The following is a 27,774-nucleotide window of genomic DNA, read 5'->3' as shown; positions in this document are numbered from 1 at the left end:
AAATAGTCCGGAAATGACCCAGATGGGATCCCGCACAGATCCAGAAATGATCCCAGAAGGGTCCAAAAACTATCCCGGAAAAGTAACAAAAAATCCCGAAATGGCTCCTACGGCATCCCGGACGGATCCAGAAATGATCTCGGAAGGGTCCCCAAATGATCCCAAAATGGTCCCGAAATGACCCTGATGGATCCGGCAAACCATCAATAAATTATGCCGGAAGGGTCCCCAAATGATCCCGAAATAAAACAGAAAAAGTCACGAAACGACCCCTAGAGGATCACCAAATGATCCCGTATTAGCCCCGAAAAAGTCCCAAAATGACCCTGACGGGATCCCGAAAGGATTCTGAAAACAATACAGAAATGATGCCGGAAAGGTCTTCAAATGATCCCATAATAGTCCCGAAATGACCGTGACGGGATCCCGACAACTATCCAGAAATGATGCCGAAAGGGTTCGCAAATGATCCCGTATTAGTCGAAAAAAAGTCCCGAAAGGACCACGACGGGATCCCGGACGAATCCCAAAAACCATACAGAAATGATGCCGGTAGGTATCCCAAATTATCCCGAAATAGTCCCGAAATGACCTCGTCGGCATCCCGGACGGATCCCGAAAATTATCCAGAAATGATGCCGGAAAGGTTCCCAAATGATCCCCTAATAGTCCCGAAATTACCCTAATGGGATCCCGGACGGATCCCGAAAACCATCCAGAAATGGTGCCGAAAGGGTTCCCAAATGATCCCGTATTAGTCGCGAAAAAGTCCCGAAATGACCCCGACGGCATCCCGGACGTATCCCGAAAACCATCCAGAAATGATGCCGAAAGGGTTCCCAAATGATCCCGTATTAGTTGCGAAAAAGTCCCGAAATGACCCCGACGGGATCCCGGACGGATCCCGAAAACCATCCAGAAATGATGCCGGATGAGCCCCAAAATGATCCCGAAAAAGTCCCCAAATGACCCCGACGAGATCCCGGACGGATCCCGAAAACCATCCAGAAATGATGACGGAAGAGCCCCCAAATGATCCCGAAAAAGTCCCCAAATGACCCCGACGATATCCCGGACGGATCCCGAAAACCATCCAGAAATGATGCCGGAAGAGCCCCCAAATGATCCCGAAAAAGTCCCCATATGACCCCGACGACATCCCGCACGGATCCCGAAAACCATCCAGAAATGATGCCGGAAGGGTCCCCAAATGATCGCGAAATAGTCCCGAAATGATTCCGGAATAGTCCCAAAAATGTTCCAAAATAACCCCGACGGGATCCCGGACGGATCCCGTAAACTATACAGAAATGATCCCGGAAGGGTCCCAAAATGATCCCGAAATAGTCCCGAAAAAGTCCCGAAATTACTCCGGCTTAATCCCGGACCGATCCCGAAAACCATCCAGAAATGATCCCGGAAGGGTCTCGATATGACCCTTACGGTATTACAAATAAGGTGAAGCTAATTATAAAACCATGTTAATAAGGCAGCAGGAGCATTGGAGCGAATAAAAAGTTAGATAGAAACATACAGGTAAAGCTAATAAAAGCGTGCTAATAAAAACAATTCATGGAGGGCGGATGGCGGGAGTAGAGGAGAGGACCACTGATCGTTCCTCCAAAATTGTCTAGATCTCGTTCTGTATGTACCAGATACCAAAAACTATTGATTTAGGAGAAAATTTAGATTGAGTTATAACAATTTATGGATTTTACACCAGAGGGGGTGATAAAGGGGGGCGGGCGGAGGGTGTCACTGCTTACTTTGTAAGCCCTCGACTTATTTGACCCCTTGAGTCTGTGATATTGGTGAAGGCCAGTATACGTAAAGTTATAATGTGTAAAAATTATGAAAAATAATTTCTCGAAGGGGTCGTGGGACCCCCACCCCTCTTTCCATGTTCGAAAAAAATTTCGCTAGTAGACTACTGTCTGTGTCCCAAATTTCATCAAAATCCGTGTAGCCATTCTGGCGTGATTCAGTCGCAAAGACGAAAAAATATAATAATTAAATTATAACTGTTCCTAGGGGGCGGGGGACCACGCCCCGTTTGAAAAATATATAGCTAGTAGATCCTTCTAGACTATTGGCTATATGTGTGCAAAATTTCATCCAAATCAGTCCAGCCGTTCTTGCGTTATTGAGTCACAAAGACAAACGTCTGGACAAACATCCAAACATCCAAACATCCAAACATCTTAACATCCAAACATCCAAACATCTTAACATCCAAACTTTCCCATTTATAATATACTAGCCTTTACCCGCGGCCCCGTCCGCAAGGAGAAAATGAAATATATGGGCTATTCACGTTAGCCTGCTTATCAAGTTATCTGTTTAAACAAAATTTTCTGTCTAATGCATTTTATTTTTGTAATTGAGTAAAAAAAAAGAACTAAATGAGCTGATATCCTTATAGGATCCCCAAATGATCCCGAAGTTATCCAGAAAAAGCCACGAAATGATCCCGACGCTATCGCGGACGGTTTCCGAAAACCATCCAGAAATACCCCGGAAGGGTCTCCAAAAGTTCCCGAAATGACAACAACACGATTCTAGATTTATCCAGCGAACCACACAGAAACTATCCCGAAAAAGTAACAAAAAAATTACGAAATGACTCCCACGGCATCCCGGACAGATCCAGAAATGATCTCAGAAGGGACCCCAAATGATCCCAAAATATTGCCGAAATGACCCTGACGGATCCGCCAAACCATCAAGAAATGATGCCGGAAGGGTCCCCAAATGATCCCGAAATAATACAGAAAACGTCACAAAATTACCCCTGAAGGGTCCCAAACTGATCGCGAAATGGTCCCGAAGAAGTCCCGAAATTACCCTGATGGGATCGCCGACGGATCCCGGAAACCATCCACAAATGGTGCCGGAAGATACCCCAAATGATCCCGAAATGGCGCCGACGGGATACCGGGCGAATCCCGAAAACCCTCTAGAAATGATGCCGGAAGGTACCCCAAATGATCCCAAAAAAGTCCTGAAATTACCCCGACGGGATCCCGAACGGATCCCGAAAATCATCCAGAAATGATGGCGAAAGGGTCCCCAAATGATCCCGTATTAGTGGCGAAAAAGTCCCGAAATGACCCCGATGGGATGCAGGACGGATCTCAAAAACCCTCTAGAAATGATGCCGGAAGGTACACAAAATGATCCCGAAAAAGTCCCGAAATTACCCCGAAAACCATCTAGAAATGATGCCGGAAGGTACCCCAAATGATCCGGAAAAAGTCCAAAAATGACCCCGACGGGTCCCGGACGAATCCCGAAAACCATCCAGAAATGATGCCGGAAGGGACCCCAAATGATCCCGAAAAAGTCGCGGAATGACCCATACGGGATCCCGGACGGATACCGAAAACCATCCAGATAGGATGCCGGAAAGGTCCTCAAATGATCCCCTAATAGTTCCGAAATGACCCTGACGGGATCCCTGACGGATACCGCAAATCATCCAGAAATGATGCCGAAATGGTTCCTAAAATATCCCGTATTATTCGAGAAAAAGTCCCGAAATTACCCCGACGGGATAACGAACGGATCCCAAAAACCATGTATAAATAATGCCGGAAGGTGCACCACATGATCCCGAAATAGTCCCGAAATTACCCCAAGGGGATCCCGGAGGGATCTCTAAAACCATCCAGAAATGATGCCGGACGGAACCGCAAATGATCTCGAAGAAGTCCTGAAATTACCCCGACGGTATCCCCAAAACCACACAGAAATGATGCCGGAAGGGACCCCAAAAAATTCCGAAAAAGTCCCGAAATGACCCCGACGAGATCCCGGACGGATACCGAAAACCATTCAGAAATAATGCCGGTAGGTGCCCCAAACTGATCCAGAAATATTCCCAAAATGACCGCGTCGGGATCCCGAACAGATCCCCAAAATTATCCAGAAATGATGCCGGAAAGGTCTTCAAATGATCCCCTAATAGTCTCGAAATCACCCTGACGGAATCCCGGACGGATCCCGAAAACCATCCAGAAATTATTCCGAAAGGGTTCCTAAATTATCCCGTATTAGTCGAGAAAAAGTCCCGAAATGACCCCGACGGAATCCCGGACGAATCCCTACAACAATCCAGAAACAATGCCGAAAGGGTCCCCAAATGATCCCGTATTAGTCGAGAAAAAGTCCCGAAAGGACCACGACGGGATCCCGGACGAATCCCGAAAACCATCCAGAAATGATGCCGGGAGGGACCGCAAATGATCCCGAAAAATTCCCAAAATAACCCCGACGGGATCCCGGACGGATCCCGAAAACCATCCAGAAATGATGCCGGAAGAGACCCCAAATGATCCCGCAAAAGTCCCAAAATGACCCCGACAGGATCCCGGACGGATCCCGAAAACCATCCAGAAATGATGCCGGAATGGACCCCAAATGGTCCCGAAATGACACCGACGGGATCCCGCACGGATCTCGAAAACCATCCAGAAATGATGCCGGAAGAGACCCCAAATGATCCCGCAAAAGTCCCAAAATGACCCCGACAGGATCCCGGACGGATCCCGAAAACCATCCAGAAATGATGCCGGAAGGTACCCCAAATGATCGCGAAATAGTCCCGAAATGATTCCGGAATAGTCCCGAAAATGTCCCAAAATAACCCCGACGGGATCCCGGACGGATCCCGAAAACCATCTAGAAATGATGCCGGAAGGTACCCCAAATGATGCCGTTATAGTCCCGAAATGACATCGACGGGATCCCGGACGGATCCCGAAAACCATCCAGAAATGATGCCGGAAGAGACCCCAAATGATCCCGCAAAAGTCCCAAAATGACCCCGACAGGATCCCGGACGGATCCCGAAAACCATCCAGAAATGATGCCGGAATGGACCCCAAATGGTCCCGAAATGACACCGACGGGATCCCGCACGGATCTCGAAAACCATGCAGAAATGATGCCGGAAGATACCCCTAATGATCCCGCAAAAGTCCCAAAATGACCCCGACAGGATCCCGGACGGATCCCGAAAACCATCCAGAAATGATGCCGGAATGGACCCCAAATGGTCCCGAAATGACACCGACGGGATCCCGCACGGATCTCGAAAACGATGCAGAAATGATGCCGGAAGATACCCCTAATGATCCCAAAATAGCCCCGAAATGGTTCCGACGGGATCCCGGACGGATCCCTAAACCATCCAGGAATGATTACGGAAAGGACCCAAACTGACCCCGAAAAAGTCCCGTAATGATCCCGGAAACCATCAAGAATTTATCTCTCGAAGGTACGCAAATGATCCCGAAAGTACCCCGACGGGATCCCGGATGGATCCTGAAAACCATCCAGAAATGATGCCGGAAGGGTCCCCAAATGATCGCGAAATAGTCCCGAAATGATTCCGGAATAGTCCCGAAAATGTCCCAAAATAACCCCGACGGGATCCCGGACGGATCCCGAAAACTATACAGAAATGATCCCGGAAGGGTCCCAAAATGATCCCGAAATAGTCCCGAAAAAGTCCCGAAATTACCCCGGCGTAATCCCGGACCGATCCCGAAAACCATCCAGAAATGATCCCGGAGGGTCTCGATATGACCCTTACGGGATTACAAATAAGGTGAAGCTAATTATAAAACCATGTTAATAAGGCAGCAAGCGCATTGGAGCGAATAAAAAGTTACATAGAAACATACAGGTAAAGCTAATAAAAGCGTGCTAATAAAAACAATTGATGGAGGGCGGATGGCGGGAGTAGAGGAGAGGACCACTGATCGTTCCTCCAAAATTGTCTAGATCTCGTTCTGTATGTACCAGATACCAAAAACTATTGATTTAGGAGAAAATTTATATTGAGTTATAACAATTTATAGATTTTACACCAGAGGGGGAGATAAAGGGGGGGGGGGGGGGGCGGGCGGAAGGTATCACTGCTTACTTTGTAAGCCCTCGACTTATTTGACCCCTTGAGTCTGTGATAATGGTGAAGGCCAGTATACGTAAAGTTATAATGTGTAAAAATTATTGAAAAATAATTTCTCGAAGGGGTCGTGGGACCCCCACCCCTCTTTCCATGTTCGAAAAAAATTTCGCTAGCAGACTACTGTCTGTGTCCCAAATTTCATCAAAATCCGTGTAGCCATTCTGGCGTGATTCAGTCGCAAAGACGAAAAAATATAATAATTAAATTATAACTGTTCCTAGGGGGCGGGGACCACGCCCCTTTTCAAAAATATATAGTTAGTAGACCCTTCTAGACTATTGGCTATATGTGTGCAAAATTTCATCCAAATCGGTCCAGCCGTTCTTGCGTGATTGAGTCACAAAGACAAACGTCTGGACAAACATCCAAACATCTTCACATCCAAACTTTGCCATTTATAATATACTAGCCTTTACCCGCGGCCCCGTCCGCAAGGAGAAAATGAAATATGTGGGCTATTCACGTTAGCCTGCTTATAAAGTTATCTGTTTAAAATTTTTTTTCTGTCTAATGCATTTTATTTTTGTAATTGAGTAAAAAAAGAACTTTATGAGCTGATAATCTGATAGGATCCCAAAATCATAACGAAATTATCCAGAAAAAGCCGCGAAATGACCCCGACGCTATCGCGGACGGATCCCGAAAACCACCCGGAAACGCCCCGGAAGTGTTTCCAAAAGTTCCCGAAGTAGTCCCAAAAAAACCCGAAATGACAACGACACGATTCTAGACTTATCCAGATAACCACACAGAAATGATGTCTGAAGGGTACCAAATTGATCCCGAAATAGTCCCGAAAAAGTTCCGAAATTACCCTGACGGGCTCCCGGACGGATCTCAGAAACCATCCAGAAAATATCCAGGAAGGGTCCCTAAATTATCCCGACTAACTCCAGAAAAAGTTCCGAAATGGCTCCGAGGGGATCCACGATGGATCGCGAAAACCATACAGAAATGATTCCGGAAGGATTCCAAAATGATCCCGAAATAGTCCGGAATTGACCCAGATGGGATCCCGCACAGATCCAGAAATAATCCCGGAAGGGTGCAAAACTATCCCGGAAAAGTAACAAAAAATCCAGAAATGGCTCCTACGGCATCCCGGACGGATCCAGAAATGATCTCGGAAGGGTCCACAAATGATCCCAAAATGGTCCCGAAATGACCCTGATGGATCCGGCAAACCATCAAGAAATTATGCCGAAAGGGTCCAAAAATGATCCCGAAATAATACAGAAAAAGTCACGAAACGACCCCTAGAGGATCCCCAAATGATCGCGTATTATCCCCGAAAAGGTCCCGAAATAACCCCGACGGGATCCCGGACAAATCCCGAAAACCATCCAGAAATGATGCCGGAAGGAATCCCAAATGATTCCGTAAAAGTCCCGCATTGATTCCGACGGGATCCCGAACGGATACCGAAAATCATCCAGAAGTGATGCCGGAAAGGTCCTCAAATGATCACCTAATAGTCCCGAAATGACCCTTAATGGGTCATGGACGGATCCCATAAACCATCCAGAAATGATCCCGATATATTCCCGAAATGACCCTGACGGGATCTCGAACGCACCCCTAAATGACCCTGACGGGATCCCGGACAGATCCCGAAATCCATCCAGAAATGATCTTGGGAGGGACCCCAAATGATCCCGAAAAAGTCCCGCAATGATTCCGAGGGGATCCTGATCCGATACCGATAACCATCCAGAAGTGATGCCGGAAAGGTCCTCAAATGATCACCTAATACCAAAATGACCCTGACGGCATCCCGGACTGATCCCAAAATCCATCCAGAAATGATCTTGGGAAGGTCCCAAAATTATCCCGAAATAGTCTCGGAAAAGTTCAGAAAATACCCTGACGGGTTCCCGGACGAATCCTGAAAGCCATCTCTAAATGATCCCGAAAAAGTCCCGAAATGACCCTGACTGGACCCCGAAAGGATCCCGAAAACTATCCAGAAATGATGCCGGAAATGTCCTCAAATGATCACCTAATAGTTCCGAAAAGACCCTGACGGGATCCCGAACGGATCCCAACAACTATCTAGAAATGATGCCGAAAGGGCCGCAAATGATCCCGTATTAGTCGAGAAAAAGTCCCGAAATGAACCCGACGGGATGCCGGACGAATCCCAAAAACCAGCCAGAAATGATGCCGGAAGGGACACCAAATGATCCCGAAAAAGTCCCGCAATAATTCCGACGGGATCCTGAGCGGATACCGAAAACCATCCAGAAGTGGTGCCGAAAATGTCCTCAAATGATCACCTAATAGTCCCAAAATGACCCTGACGGCATCCCGGACAGATCCCGAAATCCATCCAGAAATGATCTTGGGAGGGTCCCAAAATTATCCCGAAATAGTCTGGGAAAAGTCCAGAAATTACCCTGACGGATACCGGACGAATCCTGAAAACCAATCTTAAATGATGCCGAAAAAGTCCCGAAATGACCCTGATGGGACCCGGAAAGGATCCCGAAAACTAACCAGAAATGATGCCGGAAAGGTCCTCAAATGATCTCCCAATAGTTCCGAAAAGACCCTGACGGGATCCCGAACGGATCCCGACAACTATCCAGAAATGATACCGAAAGGGTCCGCAAATGATCCCGTATTAGTCGAGAAAAAGTCCCGAAATGACCCCGACGGGATGCCGGACGAATCCCAAAAACCATCCAGAAATGATTTTGGAAGGGACCCCAATGATCCCGAAAAAGTCCCGCAATTATTCCGACGGGAATCTGAACGGATACCGAAAACCATCCAGAAGTGATGCCGGAACGGTCCTCAAATGCTCACCTAATAGTCCCAAAATGACCCTGAGGGCATCCCGGACAAATCCCGAAATCCATCCATAAATGATCTTGTGAAGGTCCCAAAATGATCCCGAAATAGTCTCGGAAAAGTTCAGAAATTACCCTGACGGGTTCCCGGACGAATCCTGAAAGCCATCCTTAAATGATCCCGAAAAAGCCCCGAAATGACCCTGACGGGATCCCGAAAGGATTCCAAAAACTATCCAGAAATGATGCCGGAAAGGTCCTCAAATGATCCCGAAAAAGTCCCGAAATGACCCTGACGGGATCCCGAACGGATCCCGACAACTATCCAGAAATGATACCGAAAGGGTCCGCAAATGATCCCGTATTAGTCGAGAAAAAGTCCCGAAATGACCCCGACGGGATCCCGGACGAACCCCAAAAACCATCTAGAAATGATGCCGGTAGGTATCCCAAATGATCCCGAAATAATCCCGAAATGACCTCGTCGGCATCCCGGACGGATACCGAAACTTATCCAGAAATGATGCCGGAAAGGTCCACAAATGATCCCCTAATAGTCCCGAAATTACCCTGATGGGATCCCGGACGGATCCCGAAAACCATCCAGAAATAATGCCGGAAGAGCCCCCAAATGATCCCGAAAAAGTCCCTAAATGACCCCGACGATATCCCGGACGGATCCCGGAAACCATCCAGAAATGATGCCGGAAGAGCCCCCAAATGATCCCAAAAAAGTCCCCAAATGACCCCGACGAGATCTCGCACGGATCCCGAAAACCATCCAGAAATGATGCCGGAAGAGCCCCAAATGATCCCGAAAAAGTCCCCAAATGACCCCGACATACTCCAGAAAAGGTTCCGAAATGGCTCCGAGGGAATCAACGACGGATCGCGAAAACCATACAGAAATGATTCCGGAAGGATCCCAAAATGATCCCGAAATAGTCCGGAAATGACCCAGATGGGATCCCGCACAGATCCAGAAATGATCCCGGAAGGGTCCGATAACTATCCCGGAAAAGTAACAAAAAATCCCGAAATGGCTCCTACGGCATCCCGGACGGATCCAGAAATGATCTCGGAAGGGTCCCCAAATGATCCCAAAATGGTCCCGAAATGACCCTGATGGATCCGGCAAACCATCAAGAAATTATGCCGGAAGGGTCCCCAAATGATCCCGAAATAAAACAGAAAAAGTCACGAAACGACCCCTAGAGGATCCCCAAATGATCCCGTATTAGCCCCAAAAAAGTTCCAAAATGGCCCTGACGGGATCCCGAAAGGATTCCGAAACAATACAGAAATGATGCCGGAAAGGTCCTCAAATGATCCCCTAATAGTCCCGAAATGACCGTGACGGGATCCCGACAACTATCCAGAAATGATGCCGAAAGGGTCCGCAAATGATCCCGTATTAGTCGAAAAAAGTCCCGAAAGGACCACGACGGGATCCCGGACGAATCCCAAAAACCATCCAGAAATGATGCCGGTAGGTACCCCAAATGATCCCGAAATAGTCCCGAAATGACCTCGTCGGCATCCCGGACGGATCCCGAAAATTATCCAGAAATGATGCCGGAAAGGTTCCCAAATGATCCCCTAATAGTCCCGAAATTACCCTAATGGGATCCCGGACGGATCCCGAAAACCATCCAGAAATGATGCCGAAAGGGTTCCCAAATGATCCCGTATTAGTCGCGAAAAAGTCCCGAAATGACCCCGACGGGATCCCGGATGGATCCCGAAAACCATCCAGAAATGATGCCGAAAGGGTTCCCAAATGATCCCGTATTAGTCGCGAAAAAGTCCCGAAATGACCCCGACGGGATCCCGGACGGATCCCGAAAACCATCCATAAATGATGCCGGATGAGCCCCAAAATGATCCCGAAAAAGTCCCCAAATGACCCCGACGAGGTCCCGGACGGATCCCGAAAACCATCCAGAAATGATGCCGGAAGAGCCCCCAAATGATCCCGAAAAAGTCCCCATATGACCCCGACGAGATCCCGCACGGATCCCGAAAACCATCCAGAAATGATGCCGGAAGGGTCCCCAAATGATCGCGAAATAGTTCCGAAATGATTCCGGAATAGTCCCGAAAATGTTCCAAAATAACCCCGACGTGATCCCGAACGGATCCCGTAAACTATACAGAAATGATCCCGGAAGGGTCCCAAAATGATCCCGAAATAGTCCCGAAAAAGTCCCGAAATTACCCCGGCGTAATCCCGGACCGATCCCGAAAACCATCCAGAAATGATCCCGGAAGGGTCTCGATATGACCCTTACGGGATTACAAATAAGGTGAAGCTAATTATAAAACCATGTTAATAAGGCAGCAGGCGCATTGGAGCGAATAAAAAGTTAGATAGAAACATACAGGTAAAGCTAATAAAAGCGTGCTAATAAAAACAATTGATGGAGGGCGGATGGCGGGAGTAGAGGAGAGGACCACTGATCGTTCCTCCAAAATTGTCTAGATCTCGTTCTGTATGTACCAGATACCAAAAACTATTGATTTAGGAGAAAATTTAGATTGAGTTATAACAATTTATGGATTTTACACCAGAGGGGGATATAAAGGGGGGCGGGCGGAGGGTGTCACTGCTTACTTTGTAAGCCCTCGACTTATTTGACCCCTTGAGTCTGTGATATTGGTGAAGGCCAGTATACGTAAAGTTATAATGTGTAAAAATTATGAAAAATAATTTCTCGAAGGGTCGTGGGACCCCCACCCCTCTTTCCATGTTCGAAAAAAATTTCGCTAGTAGACTACTGTCTGTGTCCCAAATTTCATCAAAATCCGTGTAGCCATTTTGGCGTGATTCAGTCGCAAAAACGAAAAAATATAATAATTAAATTATAACTGACCCTAGGGGGCGGGGACCACGCCCCTTTTGAAAAATATATAGCTAGTAGATCCTTCTAGACTATTGGCTATATGTGTGCAAAATTTCATCCAAATCGGTCCAGCCGTTCTTGCGTTATTGAGTCACAAAGACAAACGTCTGGACAAACATCCAAACATCCAAACATCCAAACATCCAAACATCCAAACATCCAAACATCCAAACATCTAAACATCCAAACATCCAAACATCCAAACATCTTAACATCCAAACTTTCCCATTTATAATATATATTAGATATTAGATTAGATATAGATTTCTCTTAGAAGTTGGAGTGCGAGTTCAAATCCCACTCCCGGGAGAAAAAGCTTTGAAGAGATTTACAAGGTATATTCGCTGTCGCTTTGTCCGTCCTGATGTCACGTTGTTTAAATTTTTCTCAAATTATATTATACATTAAAAATAAATGTGTTCATACATTTAGAGCAATAAGAGGAGGAATCCTGTTCCAAATATGAATGTATCATACACATAATTCGCAGGTGAGGCTCTGGCGACCACAAGTTCCTCATGGAAATAGGGGCTGGGTCTTGCATGGCCTACAAGGCTTAATGTGGTCATATCAATCGTTTCCGAGATGGTCGGGCTAGTACCTTAATGGTGCTTGTTATCGGAACGTACCGGATCTATATCCAGCAAAGGACCATCAACATCGATAACACTACCCAAAACCTTCGGGGAGTGTCTTTATCGTTAATACAACAACAAAAACAGTAGTTGTAACTGCAAAAACCTACCTGTAAGATTTAGGGTAGTATTACGGATATGTGCAGAGTTTGATGTTAATGATCCTTCCCTATTTGCTCGTTCTGGCACTAGCCCAACTGCAGGGAGAACAATTTTTTTGGCCCTGGTACCTCTAGGCATGGGGATTTTAGTCCTCTCTCACAACCAGCATATATTGACAGCTAAGCAGAAATTAAGGCAATAATCTCGCATCTAAAAGTGTGTTAGAGTGTAAGCAATCACTGGGAAGAATCGGGATAGAGAGAAGCTAACATCTATACATATTGAGTGCCAGTGCATATAAGACTTGCTCTGGACTTCTCGCTTCCTAGAGAAATTAGATTGGGTGAGATTAAGAGAAGGCGAGAGCTGCACATGATGTATGCGTAGGTCTTGCAACCTTAGACTAACCAAGTAACTCTTATCATTAAAAAGAGGAGATTGAGGCTCATGATGGGTATTCTGACTGGACACTGCCTTCTGACGTCACAAGGTTTGGGGGAAGAAACGATCGAACACGTTTTGTATTCGTGCTCTGAGCTTGTCAGACTAAGACTTCAGCTATAATTGGTGATGCACCTGTCAGATCTAGAAGCATTAAGTGGCATAGGTCCTAGAGAGCTTCTAGTATTTAAGAAGAGGACGGAGTTAGTTTATATATTTTATGTGCTCGCATTACGTTTTACCATCATTTTTTAAATCACAATAGCTCTGAAATGGTGGATCGGATTAATGACATATGTAAACAAGAGACAAATAGTACTCGTTAGATCCATAACTTATAATAATTTTAAGAAATAGTTTGGCAGTTGTATATTTATCGTTTGAGTAGAAATGGTTTTCAGTTACTGATCGTAAAATGTAATACGGGCCTTGTTTTCTAATAGGGGTTTACAATTTGGTCGTTAAGCAAACTTCTGGTAGCACTACGAACTCATTCAGTTCATGTGAGGTCCTCACAGACCGGCCAGTTCAACCTACTTAACCTAACCTACAACCAGCATGCTGAGGATCATCTAACCGTTAATCGTATCCGTTTATATTTGAACTCAAATTTTAATTGAGAAGGCGTTATTTTGGCATCCACTGCTTACGATCCATTTGCATGTGTCACGTCTTGCACTTCACCACTATTCCCCAAATTCATGTTAACTTAACAGGGTGCAAGACGTAACAGAAAATTCTCTTAACGATTTTCTCTGTTCGTCTGTTACCAAAAAATTCTCTGATCAGAGCAAGTATATTGCAAATTTAACTCTCTGATTTTTTTAAAATAAATTATGATGGTTGGAAGGTTGAAGTCTTCGGCACAGACGAAGACAGTCCTGTCCTTACTTGTTTTTTTTTTATATTCAAAGTGTGAATTTGAATCTGTGCCTATGATTCAGGGCAAAACAAAAACAAAAGTGCTACAAGTGTATAGGAGTTGAGCAGCTCCGATGTAAAGAAATATTTTGACAAGTATAAAATACCATTATTCAGTCAACAAATATAGTCAAAAAAGATTCAGAAAGCTGAATTAAAAATTATTATAAATTTTTGATCTCCTAAAGTAAACACATTTGATTCAAATATGATTCCAAAATGTGGTTGAAAAAATATATTCAGTGTTTGATCATCTAAAGTATTCATATTTGATTATTTCTTTTGTTCAATTGTATGGTAACTCATTATTTTGTCAGAAAGAGTAATCAAATTGATATGTAGGGAAATTGAAAATTTAATCACCTAAATGGTGAGTGGGTATAAACAAACCTAGATTGGTATATATGTACACACAAATATTCCTAAACTAAAGATCAGCCTACACCCCCATTTCCCACCCACTTCATTGATACCAATATATCCATGCATAAGCTAACAAATGTTTGTACATTCACATGTTCAAATAAAAGACAAACTGTTTCAATCAACCACTTCCAACAAAAATTATTCTTACGCACAAGCATATGTACAAATCTATGTTCATATGTAAGCTAAGAAATATTTTTATATTCGCATGTTGACAAAGAAAACAAAATTCACTTCAACCATCCAACCATACGCACAAGCACACATACCTATTTACATATGTATGCTCATGTTTTGTATGTTAATCACAAAATTCTGAAAACTAGCTTCCTCTTGATTTTTCATTCATAAATTCTTCTTCTTAAGTTGTCCAAATTGACAAATTTTTGCGATTTTATAAATTCCAACTTCGATGCATATTGGGGGTATTCATTATGACGAGCATAACTACTTTCATAACCCCGAACTTTTCCTTTGAAATAATACCAAACTATTTATAAGCCTGTATGAAAATACTAATATGGTAGTAAAAAATGCAAATAAACATGCACAGATATTGCCTAGTAAATGTCCACTAACATATTAGCAATATAATCTAAAAATTTCCATCCATTGTTCATATAAATTATTGCAAATAATTTTCTCATATCCTGAATTACCGAGTTGTCACAGCTTATGGACATTTTTATTTGCTATTTGAAACCCCCCATCATATTCTGCCGAAAAATTGTTCGCGCAGTCACGCAGCCAAATTTGAAGCAACTGTGTTGCAGTTGCTACATAAGAGTGGTGTTTTACCCGTTTCTGGGCCGAATTCGCACTGTGACGTCATACTGTATATGCTGACTTGTTTATCACATGTCAGTACAAAGTAAGAATTTTACATTATTTTCATAGATAAAAATTAATATATGGGAGCGGCGAAATAAATTAAAGTAATTTTGCGAAGAAATATAACATTATTTCTCAAAAGAGCAATAAATTCGTTTATTTTAATTTTATAATGAATTCCCCTTTTAGCTGTGAGTTATTAAAGGTATAAACGGCAACACTTTTAACCACCGACGACACATAATTTGGCTCGTGCCTATTGTATTTCGTCGGCTAATTGCTACGAGCATTGATATTTACATATCCATGGCCGTATACGCGGATTGCCATAATTGATTTGGTCGCTTCATAACGCGAAAAGCGACAAGTTGTTTTATTAATAACTTAAGCCACTGCCACAGCATCAAAGCGACCAAGCTTTTTATACATGTCTGCCTTTAATTGGAGTATTATTGAATATGTATATATGTATGTACATTTGTACTTTTTTGCTTTGGTTTGTATTTTCATACATATATATTCAATGATACAATGCTCAACATCTGATCAACAGGCACATGTATTTTGTGTATTGTTGGTCTTATTTACATATTTAAGGGTTGATTTGAGGCAGGTCAAATGTATTTAAGTTTGACTTGGCTTATCAAACCTGCCTTTGAAAATATTCAAGTACATAGGTACTTACATCATTGTACTGAATAACACATATAAAATGCTTTAGGAAATTTCTTTATAGGTACCTCCCCTCCCACCCATAGTCCAAATAATAACTAAATATTTTTTTATTTATGCAATTGTTATCAAATATTTTATTTATTTCAATTTTTCAATTTATTAATAATTCATAATTCATGGTTAATATGCATACATTTTATGCAAATTAACGTTTTATAAATATGCAATGGATTTCGTGTGCACAGAAATTCCAAGTGTGCAAATGCCGTCGGCAAAACACTATTTGCATGCATATTTCAATTTGCATACATTTTCCTAAAATTTTAATTTATTAACAAAAAGGGATAGGATAATTCATAAATGTATGATTAATTTACATACATTTCATGAAAGGGCATATTTTGGGTATATGAATAAAAGAAGCAAATATATTGCTATTATTATATTAATTAAGTTCAAATTCATATTAAATCATAAAACAAGCAAATATATTGCTACAAGTAATAAAATTTAAATTTAATTAATCCTACTAAATACCTATATTCCCACAAAGAAATCATATTAAGAGAAAATCCAGAGAATTTATACACCAGCTGAAACAGTTGACAGAGAATTTTCTGCTGTTAACTGGTTAACATTGAAATTGGATTGTGTGTGGTGAAGTGCAAGACGTGTTCACATGCAAAAAAGTTGGAATCTAGCAAAAACGCCTTCTCATTGTGTTTAAATCATATCCAATGCTGTTTTGAACAATCTGACCAATTCATTATGCTCATGCAGAAGATTTTGTAATTGTTCGATCATTTCACGTTTAGTCGCAGTAAAAATTGCACAACGCTGATCTAGTTCAATTGCCGAATCACCAACGAAATGGATCTGAAGGAACTTATGATCTTCGTTCGGTAGTGGTAACAAAGCGCCAGCTCTATGGTGAATTTGCCCTTGAATCTGAATGTTGGGAAGCAATTACAAAAAAATATAACAATAATTGTTCATTTTGATAATAATGGGACATCATTACTTTAAAAGTGGGACTGTAGCCGGGTACATCAACAACTTGGGCTCCAAATGATTTCATTTGAAAGCATCCGTTATATTTTTGTGTATTCTCTAGAAAATGTTTTGATTGGATTGTATTTCCATAGAGTAACGAATGCAATGGCTCTGGCGGGTGGGTTAAAACGGGTAATTTCACTTTGCCACCAGCGCAGCATAAGCCCGGGGTTTCTGATTGAAACTTCAAAGCATTGCAATGCTGGCATACGACAGACAATGAGCCGATATCAACGCAGCGAATATCTTTGTAGGCTATTGCGGAATTGTATTCGAAAGCAGCGCGATTCAAGCCTGCATTTATGGCTGGTGTTCTAACAACATTTTGTTGAATTTGTGGTGATGATTGTGCAGCGCGAACTTGTGCAATATGGGCACGTCTCCATTCATTTTCTTCTGCACGTTCCACTTGCGTTTGATTACCACGGACATTCTGACTAATTATTGCACGGCGTGTACGTCGTCCAAGGTTTGATCGTCTAATAGGAGGCATTAGTCAAGCAAATAACTCTAGCTAAAATGCAATAAAGTAATTTTTGACTAATCCTAATAAAAAGAAAATTCTTAAAAAAAAATACTTACGGAATGAATGTATCGCAATATATGCCCGCAGTTCTAGAAGATAACCTCACTTTTTACACGCAAACTTATTTTCTTAAAAAATGATCGAATTGAAAAATATCGCAAAAGAATTTCAATTGCTCGTAACGCTTGTACCGTTTGTGGATGTGATACGCGATATATGACTATCCGAAATCAGAAAAATAAATCGATGAACACGAAAATCAGAAAAACTCGAATCAATTGCAGCAAGAAAAATAGCACATTTGTTTAATAAAAAATGACAATGAGAAAAGTGCACCTGTCAAATTACGCTAAACCTAAGCACAGCGCCATCTGTTATTTATCCCGTTAATTTCTCCACTCAAAATGCAATTTTATCACAATGAATTTCACAATTATCCGAAACTTACAGAAACACAGCACCATCTGTTATTTATATCGTTATATTAATAATCAATTTTCGATTTCTCCAATTTTTCGACTTTTCCGCAGGGTTTTCCCAAAATTTTCTTTCGTAAAAACCTTCCCCTAGCAATTACGAAGAACTGAAAAAAAATTTGAGCCAAATCGGTCCTGCCGTTCTCAATTGATGAATTATTATACATTTTTCACACTATTTTTATATATATAGATTATTATTATTATTAATAAGTCATTGGACAAACATCCTTATAGACTATAGAATCTAAGAAAGTATTACATACAGCTTAATGGTAATTAAAATATACAGCTTAAAAAGCGGAACTCAAACTTATAAAAAAATCGGCTCTTGGAATATGAAAAGGGAAAGGAGGTATTCACACCAAGGCGCTAAGTGCATCGGTAGCGGACGTTCTCATCGCACCCGTTATGCCAATACAAACTACATAGTCAATGCAGTGTGCTTAATTTTGTTGTTGCTGTCCTTTGCTAAACTAAGAAAGTACCTATACCATTTTCGGAAATAGCTCTCTTATATTTTCATAGCTTCGAGTGCATGCGAAGAAAGCTCTTGTTGCTTTGTTTAAGGTAGAAGCTAGATACGCATTCCAAGTGAAGGTTCTGTCCAGTTAAACCCCTAGGCACTTCGCTTCCATTGAAGCTCGGATTCTAGCTCCACGAAGGAATGGCACTGGCGTGGATAGTTTTAATCTCCGGGTAAAAGGCACTAGGACAGTTTTGTTAGGTTTGATATACAATCCTTTGGCATCACAGCACCTTTCTTTGATGCACAGGGCTTTTTGCGTGCGATCGGATATTATTTCCTCTTGCATTCCTATAATGCAGATTACTTAAGTCATCTGCATACCCTTGAGTTTCAAATTCATTGGATTTTACTAATTGAAGGAGGACATCTATGACTTGGAGAGAGTATACCCTTTGAGGGCATCCACTACTCTCCACAATTGACTTAGTTGTTCCAGCTTAAAACTGATTTTTCTTCTCTTTAGCATGGATAGCGAATGATCGTTGGGCTTATATACTTGCCAATCATAGCTTGTTCGATAGCTTGATGTGTAGTCTGACCGAAAGCCCTTGAGATGTCAATAAAAGGCAGAGGGCTATATATTTAGAATACAAAGCCTTTTCACTTCTTTTTTTTCGTGAGGAATAGTTATCTCCTTGAATTTTCCTGACTGTGGGCAAATTGAGTCCTACGTAGGGGAGTTTGTTTAGGTTGAGCTCCCTAATATGTTGATCCAAAATTTTCTCCACATGACAACAAATTATTTTATTCCCGCTGATTGGATGGTAACACCTCTTGTATTACCTTGTATGTCTGCTGTACTCGAAAAGACTTGCATTAACCGGAATCTGTATCTACGATGTTCGATGTGCAAATTTGTTTGCCATCAATTTTCCGTCCTAGCTCCCAGCCTCACTACCAGTATCGTGCTCTGCTCATTTGCTATTTGTTGTAATTAGGTTGTGTGAGCGCAATATTTAAATTCGATTTTGATTATTTTCAATCAATTGCGGTCAAACGGCGTAGAGTTTCAACGTCAACAACCAAAAAATAAATGCATGCAATGCAACAATCTATTGAAGTATTTCATTTTCCTACCCAGTATACACTGAATTAAAGGTTACTTGCAGCTTATATCACATTTATTTGATCTATAGATTCACGTCGTCCGCCGTGGAGTGGTGGTAGCGTGCCGACCACACCGACGACCCTGGGTTAAAGGCCCGGGCAAAGCAACATAAACATATTCGAAATAAGTTTTTTTAATTAGAAGACAGTTTTTTTAAGCGGGTGATTTGGAAAGCACTCCGAGTGTATTTCTGCCATATAAAGCTTCTCAGTGAAAACTCAGTTGCCTTGCAGATGCCGTTCGGAGTTGGCATAAAACATGTTGGTCCCGTCCCGCTGATTTGTAGAAACAATACATGACGCAAATTGGAAGAGAAGCTCGGCCTAAAATTTCTTCGGTGGTTATCGCACCTTACATTTATTTGTTTTTTATAGGTTCATGAATATATTACTTTTGGGCTCCCGTTCAAAAGCTTGGCGAATTCAGTATGAAGTGTTGTTATCCCTACAGCTGATTGCTTCTTCTTGATTATTTTACCTATGTCAGTTAAGCGAAATCAATGCAAATTTTCTTTTGACTTGACATTCTTCTGCTCTGCAAATTGGTTTAACCAAGGCGATTTCAGTAGAGGTGGTGTTATCCCAACAGCTGATTGCTTCTTCTTGATAACTTTCCATACAAAGCCTTGTACAACAATATGTCAGTTAATCTAAATCAATGAACATTTTTTTTTGACTTGACATTCTTCTGCGCGGCGAATTGGTTGAATTCGCTTTCCCACCACCTGGTATGGATTCGCCTTGGGTTGAACTTGCTTTGCCATCACCTCAAGGCTAATTCAGCTGATTGCTTCTTCTTGATAACTTTCCATACAAAGCCTTGTACAACGCATATATGTAATACTTCTATATCACTAGTACCGAACTGTCCAGCCTGTCAAACATTACAGTACAGATATACAACGAGAGAAGGAGACAAAATCTCAAGGTTGTCGTTAAATTTTTGTAAAAAAGGGGCTTAAATATATGTATATTTCAACAAGCCGTGTTGCCAAATGAAAAAGTAAGCTTTTGTTTTCCATTAGTATTATAAAATTTGTATTGTTTTAAGAACTCTGCAGAATAGCATTACCGATTTGTGCTCAGTGCGCAGATATACGTATATAAATGAGCCATTAGTGATCAACAAGCGACAAAAAAAGCAAATAATGACAGCTGACAACTACGTATTTCTCACGAAAAAGAGTATGTTAAAATAAATTTACAAACTTGATATTATTTCAACACCAATAGCAGCCAACCCAGTACTCATATTTTGTTTACTTCATCAAAAATTTACTTCATTAAAAAATTCAAAATGTGAAATTTTGAAAACTCGTTTGTTCAAGCTAATTCACTTTAAATTATTTTTGAAAACGTTTAAAGAAATGCTTTTTGGGATATATGTATAAGTATATTTTTATACATGTATATTTGAATTTTTTTCATTTCAAAAATATGAATTCTTCGCCTTGTTTTTTTTTTCCTATTTATGAACTTTGTATGGCAGCAGCCCATGTTTAAATAATAAATACGTCAAGTCTTTTATTGTATTTGTTGGCCTTTTCATTGTTTAATCGACTAAACTGAGATTTTATAACAATTAGTATGCAGAAGTTGGGTAAAGGGGATAGTGACCCGTTGCATCCCTTTAATTCTTTTTTTACACACGCTACTACAATTCACTAACACTAACAAAGCCCGCGCATGCGCAGAACATACATTTGCACAGTTTCAGCAAATAATGATTGACAGAAAATTTGCACATTAGGAAGATAGGAAGGCATTGATATAGAAGTATTATCAAGCCGAATTCATTAAAGGTGGTGTTATCCCATCAGCTGATTGCTTCTTCTTGATAATTTTCCATACAGCGCCTTGTACTACAACATGTCAGTTAATCGAAATCAATGAAAATTTTCTTTTGACTTGACATTCTTCCGCACAGCGAATTGGTTGAATTTGCTTTGCCACCACCTAGTATAGATTCGCCTTGAGTATTATATATATGGTACAACGTCAGTTAATCGAAATCAATGACAATTTTCTTTTGACCTGACATTCTTCTGCACGGCGAATTGGTTGAATTCGCTTTGCCACCACCTCTACTGAATTCGCCTTGAACGGAAAATTTAGAAGACCCTCTGAGGTATATTCATATAGCTCGATATAAACAGTTCAGTTGATGAATTTTCTAAATTTTTCAATATACAATAAGGGGACTCATTCAAACATGTAATTGCCTCATAACGATGGAAACCCATCAAACTAATGGCGTCTTTTTTTCTGAAAATAATGTCTGTTCTTCTCAGCTCCCTCGTGAGTTTGTGTGCTCGTTTTACACTCTGCTTCTACTAGAGAAAAATAAAAATTATATTTCAAGTTTGGAAAACGTTATCTATATAAAACTCTGAGACAGATTCAAGAAAGAAAATAATCCGAGGTAGGGTGTTTTTCAATCAAATTCGAATAAAAAGTGGCGCGCTGATTACAATTCAAAAACGTTTCTAAAAACAGTTTTGATCTTACTGGCACCGCGGCAGGCGACGTAGCTTACTCGCCCACCACATCCAAGGCCCTAGGTGCAACTTCCGAGAAAAGCAACTGCAAATACTTTAGAAAAAAGTTTTTTTAGACGGTGTCGCCATTCGGCAGTAGATTGTCAAGCACTCCGATTTTATTTCTTTGCAGCTGCCCTTCGAAGTCCGCATATAACCTGTAGGTCCCATCCCGCCAATTTGTAGGGAAAAATTAAAAAGTTGCAAACTGTAAGAGAAACTCGACCTAAATCTGTTCGGATCTATCGTGTATTTTATTTTCATGTACCGTGGCTCTCAACTGAGACCTTCATACACTATCACAGAAACTGAAATCCCTCGTGCCACCCTAGGTTTTATTCCTATATCGTATAAACATTTTCTTGTTAGCCGAACCTAGAGCAGAACATTCCATGTGTCTGCTAAGTCGGTTTAACCGGTCTTATTGGATGAGAGGACAAACGAGAGCTTCAAGTGCCCTCTATTTGTTTGTCTCATGTTGTAGGTCTTGCAATTGATCATAGAAATTTTACAGCTTTGCGCTTAATTTCACGCCTATCATCCATTCTTCAATATATCCCACACTACTACTTCCACTAATCAGCGGGAAAATACTTTGTTAAAGTTGGCGCATATGGGAGAGAGGCAAACATTTATTTGCGTTTTCTCAACATTGCGACAGCTGTTCGCTATTTTAATCTAGATGCGTGTAAAGGCCCGAACACATAGGCTATTTGTCGCTATCCATACAAACTCATGCAATCAAATCATGTGTCAGCGAACGATGCTGCATCAAACATTTTATTTGTTGGAGCTTTAACTCATGCATTATTTTACTTTATCCTAAATCGAGGCGCTTCAATCACAAATAAAGGTTGGTCATCAAAGATTTTAATATGTAAATTATATATTTTCTTTGCAAAATGTTACATCTGTGCTTATCAAACATATGTAAAAACCCCAGAGTGAATTTCTAATCAATTAAAAAAAATGAATTCAACGTGTTTGCGGCTTTACTACTTGCAAATGGCAATAATTAATAAATAATAATTACTACTAAGTACTATTTACGAATGATTAAAATACAAGCAGTCACAAGGAACTGAATAAGCTATGTAGCTGATACACACACATTAGGGTGGTTATTCAATCGTTGAGATCAATTTCAATTTCGATGGATATAATAGCTGTGTTTTTTTTTTAAATGTATATACATATGCACTTTATCCACACTTATGAATTAGTACGGCTAAATTTCATATGCATTATACTCGGCTGCAACTGAAATGTGTCTCTCCATTTTATCTCTACAGTATTCTCCACGTCTATGACCGAAAAGTGTGTGTGCCCACGATTCATCCCAGCACGGCTAAAGCTGCAGACATTGGTGCTTTATCGGTAATCGTATCGGTAATCTTATAACAGCTGATTCGACCAACCTTATGAGAGTCAATGCAATCGATTATTGGTGCCGCTAAGGTCGTAACCAACCAATTGGTTTTTGGTTTACCGTCGTAATGATAAACAGCTGATTACGTCAGGGATACGACTACAGCGATACGACAAACGGCGCCAATGACTACAGCTTAATGCGTCTGTACGCAAATACTTATTAAGGACTCCATGACCGTTCTCATAATCTCCAGATAACGCTAACTGGCAATTTATTTATCAGATGAGGCAAAATTTAGCGTTAACCCCTGGTGAGATCGGTTGGAATATTAGAATGACTATTTTGTACTTTTTTTTTGTCACTGATGTTCAGAAGCAACAATTGCTAACGAACGCTACTTTTGTTTACACTCTTGTAAAATTCGAAAAATCACTTAGCAAGTTTTCTCTCCAATCGAGCGATTTGTATATTGACATCAATTTTGTACAGATATGTTAGTTGTAAATTTACCGTTAAAGTTATAGCAACTTTCTGCTACACAAACGGTAATGTTTTTATGCGAAAATATAACATATAAAACAAAAATAGAAATGGTCTAGTTTATTTATGGTAAGCCATGATATTTGTTAATTATATGCCTAATGCGATCAAAGTAATTGAATTTTTTTTTTCTTTTGTAGAATAAATAAGAAGCTTGATTTAGTTATTTTTTACTTTTGTGGATTAAAGCGTGATTAGTCGCATTCGAGTATCATTGCGCAAATACTAAAAACATGATCATTGAAAAAAAGTAAAAAAAAACTATAGTACATTGAATACAAATGAAGTAGAACAACTTAAACAAAAACGTTAAAAAGCGTATGTTACGAATTTGCCGAAAATAATTGTTGTATGAACATATTGTTGCTGATAAACTGGCGATAGCACTTCTTTATCGCGAGTATCAATGGCGACAGTCGAAGTGCATGACTATCGATATATATATATATACTAGCCTTTACCCGCGGCCCCGTCCGCAAGGAGAAAATGAAATATACGGGCTATTCACGTTAGCCTGCTTATCAAGTTATCTGTTTAAAATTTTGTTTCTGGGTAATGCCTTTTATATTTGTATTTGAGTAAAAAATGAACTAAATGAGCTGTTAACCTGATAGGATCCCCAAATGATCCCGAAATTATCCATAGAAAGCCACGAAATGACCCCGACGCTATCGCGGACGGATCCCTAAAACCATCCAGAAATTCCCCCGAAGGGTCTTCAAAAGTTCCCCGAATAGACCCAAAAAACCCGAAATGACAACGACACGATTCTAGACTTATCCAGAGAACCACACAGAAATGATCCCTGAAGGGTACCAAAATGATCCCGAAATAGTCCCGACAAAGTTCCGAAATGACCCTGACGGGCTCCCGGACGGATATCAAAAACCATCCAGAAAATATCCAGAAAGGGTTCCTAAATTATCCCGACATAGCCCACAAAAAGGTTAGAAATTACCCCGAGGGGATCCACGACGTATCGCGAAAACCATACAGAAATAATTCCGGATGGGTCCCAAACTGATCCCGAAATAGTCCGGAAATGGCCCCGATGGGATCCCGGACGGATACAGAAATGACCTCGGACCCTGATGGATCCGGCAAACCATCAAGAATTGATGCCGGAAGGGTCCCCAAATGATAACGAAATAATACAGAAAAAGTCATGAATTGACCCCTAAAGGGTCTCCAAATGATCCCGAAATAGTCCCGAAAAATCCCGAAATTACCCCTGATGGGTTCCCGTACAGATCCCTAAATCCATCCAGAAGTGACGCCGGAAGGGTCCCCAAATGACCCCGTCGGAATCCCGAACAGATCCCTAAAACTATCCAGAAATGAAGCCGGAAAGTTCCCCAAATGATCCCCTAATAGTCCCGAAACGACCCTGACGGAATCCCGGACGGATCCCGAAAACCATGCAGAAATCGTGCCGGAAGGGACCCCAAATGATCCCGAAAAAGTCCCGAAATGACCCCGATGGGATCCCAGAGGGATCCCGAAAACCAACCAGAAATGATGCCTGTAGATACCCCAAATGATCCCGAAATAGTCCCGAAATTACTCCGACGGGATCACGGACGGATCCCGAAAAATTCCTGAAATGACCCCGACGGGATCCCAGATGAATACCGAAAACCACATAGAAATGATGCCGGTGGATACCCCAAAATGATCCCGAAATAATCCCGAAATGACCCTGAAGGGCTCCCGAGGGATCCCGGAAACTATCCAGAAGTGATGCCCTAAAGGTTCCCAAATGATCCCGAAATGACCCCGTCAGGATCACGGACGGATTCCGAAAAAGTCCTGAAATGACCCCGACGGGATCCCAGATGAATACCGAAAACCACATAGAAATGATGCCGGTGGATACCCCAAAATGATCCCGAAATAATCCTGAAATGACCCTGAAGGGCTCCCCGAGGGATCCCGGAAACTATCCATAAATGATGTCCTAAAGGTTCCCAAATGATCCCGAAATAGTCCCGAAATGACCCCGTCGGGATCACGGACGGATCCCGAAAAAGTCCTGAAAATACCCCGACGGGATCCCAGATGAATACCGAAAACCATCCAGAAATGATGCCGGTGGATACCCCAAAATGATCCCGAAATAATCCCGAAATAACCCTGAAGGGCTCCCCGAGGGATCCCGGAAACTATCCAGAAATGATGCCCTAAAGGTTCCCAAATGATCCCTAAATAACTCCGAAATGACCCTGACGAGATCCCGGACGGATCCCGAAAACCATCCAGAAATGATAGCGAAAGGGTCCCCAAATGATCCCGTATTAGTCGCGAAAAAGTCCCGAAATGACCATGACAGGATCCCGGACGGATACCCAAAACCATCTAGAAATGATACCGCAAGGTACCCCAAATTATCCCGAAAAGTCCTGAAATGACCCCGACGAGATCCCGGACGGATCCCGAAAACCTTCCAGAAATGATGCCGGAAGGAACCCCAAATGATCCCGAAGAAGTCCCGAAATGACCCCAATGGGATCCCGGACGGATCCCGAAAACCAGCCAGAAATGGTGCCGGTAGGTACACCAAATGATCCCGAAATAGTCCCGAAATGGCCCCGGCGGGATCAGGGACAGATCCCGAGAAAGTCCTGAAATCACCCCGACGGGATCCCGGACTAATACCGAAAACCATCCAGAAATGATGCCTGTGGGTACCCCAAAATGATCCCCAAATAGTCCCGAAATGACCCTGAAGGGATCCCGGAAACTATCCAGAAATGATGCCCGAAAGGTTCTCAAATGATTCCCAAATAGTCCCGAAATGACCCTGACGAGATCCCGGACGGATCCCGAAAACCATCCAGAAATGATGGCGAAAGGGTCCACAAATGATCCCGTATTAGGCCGAAATAGTCCAGAAATGATCCCGATGGGATCCCGCACGAATCCAGAAATGATCCCCGAAGGGTCCCATAACTATCCCGAAAAAGTAACAAAAAAATCTCGAAATGACCTCGGAAGGGTCCCCAAATGATCTCAAAATGGTCCCGAAATTATCCTGATGGATCCGGCAAACCACCAAGAATTGATGCCGGAAGGGTCCTCAAATTATCCCAAAATAATACAGACAAAGTCACGAAATGACCCCTAAAGGGACTCCAAATGATCCCGAAATAATCCCGAAAAAGTCCCGAAATTACCCTGATGGGTTCCCGCACAGATCCCGAAATCCATTCAGAAGTGATGCCGGAATGGTCCCCAAATGATCCCGTATTAGCCCTGAAAAAGTTCCGAAATGACCCAGACGGGCTCCCGGACGGATCCCGAAAACCATCCAAAAAAATAGTCCAGAAGAAGTCCCGAAATTACCCTGACGGGATATCCAACGGATCCCTAAATGACCCTAACGGGATCACACGGATCCCAAGAAATGATGCCGGTAGGTACCCCAAATAATTCCGAAATGGTCCCGTCGGGATCCCGAACGGATCCCTAAAACTATCCAGATATGATGCAAAAAGGTTCCCAAATGATCCCTAAATAGCCCCGAAATGACCCCGATGGGATCCCGAACGAATACCGAAAACCATTCAGAAATGATGCCGGAAAGGTCCTCAAAAGATCACCTAATAGTCTCGAAATGACCCCGATGGGATCCCGAACGAATACCGAAAACCATTCAGAAATGATGCCGGAAAGGTCCTCAAAAGATCACCTAATAGTCTCGAAATGACGCCGACGGGATCCCGGACGGATCCCGAAAACCATCTAGAAATGATGCCGAAAGGGTCCCCAAATGATCCCGTATTAGTCGCGAAAAAGTCCCGAAATGGCCCCGACGGGATCCCGGACGGATACCCAAAACCATCTAGAAATGATGCCGGAAGGTACCCCAAATGATCCCGAAAAAGCCCTAAAATTACCCCGACGGGATCCCAAATCAATACCGAAAATAATCCAG

General features: G+C 42.1%; 2 protein-coding genes across 2 annotated transcripts in view; one reads left to right on the top strand and one right to left on the bottom strand.

Moving 5' to 3' along the window:
- Nucleotides 1-27,774, top strand: part of LOC137236435 (aminopeptidase N-like) — a 149,938-nt gene that overhangs the window by 26,890 nt on the left and 95,274 nt on the right. The window lies entirely within an intron of this gene.
- LOC137235168 (uncharacterized) lies at nt 16,248-17,541 on the bottom strand. The gene is made up of 3 exons (XM_067758317.1): nt 17,336-17,541; nt 16,722-17,267; nt 16,248-16,648 (listed from the first exon to the last, which is right to left on the bottom strand). Exons 2-3 carry the CDS (start codon nt 17,244-17,246, stop codon nt 16,424-16,426), a joined length of 750 nt encoding a protein of 249 aa, XP_067614418.1. The 5' UTR covers nt 17,247-17,267; nt 17,336-17,541; the 3' UTR covers nt 16,248-16,423.

This window comes from Eurosta solidaginis, chromosome 1 (assembly GCF_040869045.1).
Source record: "Eurosta solidaginis isolate ZX-2024a chromosome 1, ASM4086904v1, whole genome shotgun sequence".
NCBI classification, from domain to species: Eukaryota; Metazoa; Arthropoda; class Insecta; order Diptera; family Tephritidae; genus Eurosta; species Eurosta solidaginis.
Note: the sequence above shows the minus strand (reverse complement) of the source record. Positions and strands in the feature narration are given on the sequence as shown.

Coding starts and splice junctions, on each gene's coding strand:
- LOC137235168 (XM_067758317.1), bottom strand. CDS start 17,246: ATGCCTCCTATTAGACGATCAAACCTTGGACGACGTACACGCCGTGCA. Junction 16,649..16,721: donor GCTACAGTCCCACTTTTAAA/GTAATGATGTCC, acceptor CCCAACATTCAG/ATTCAAGGGCAAATTCACCA.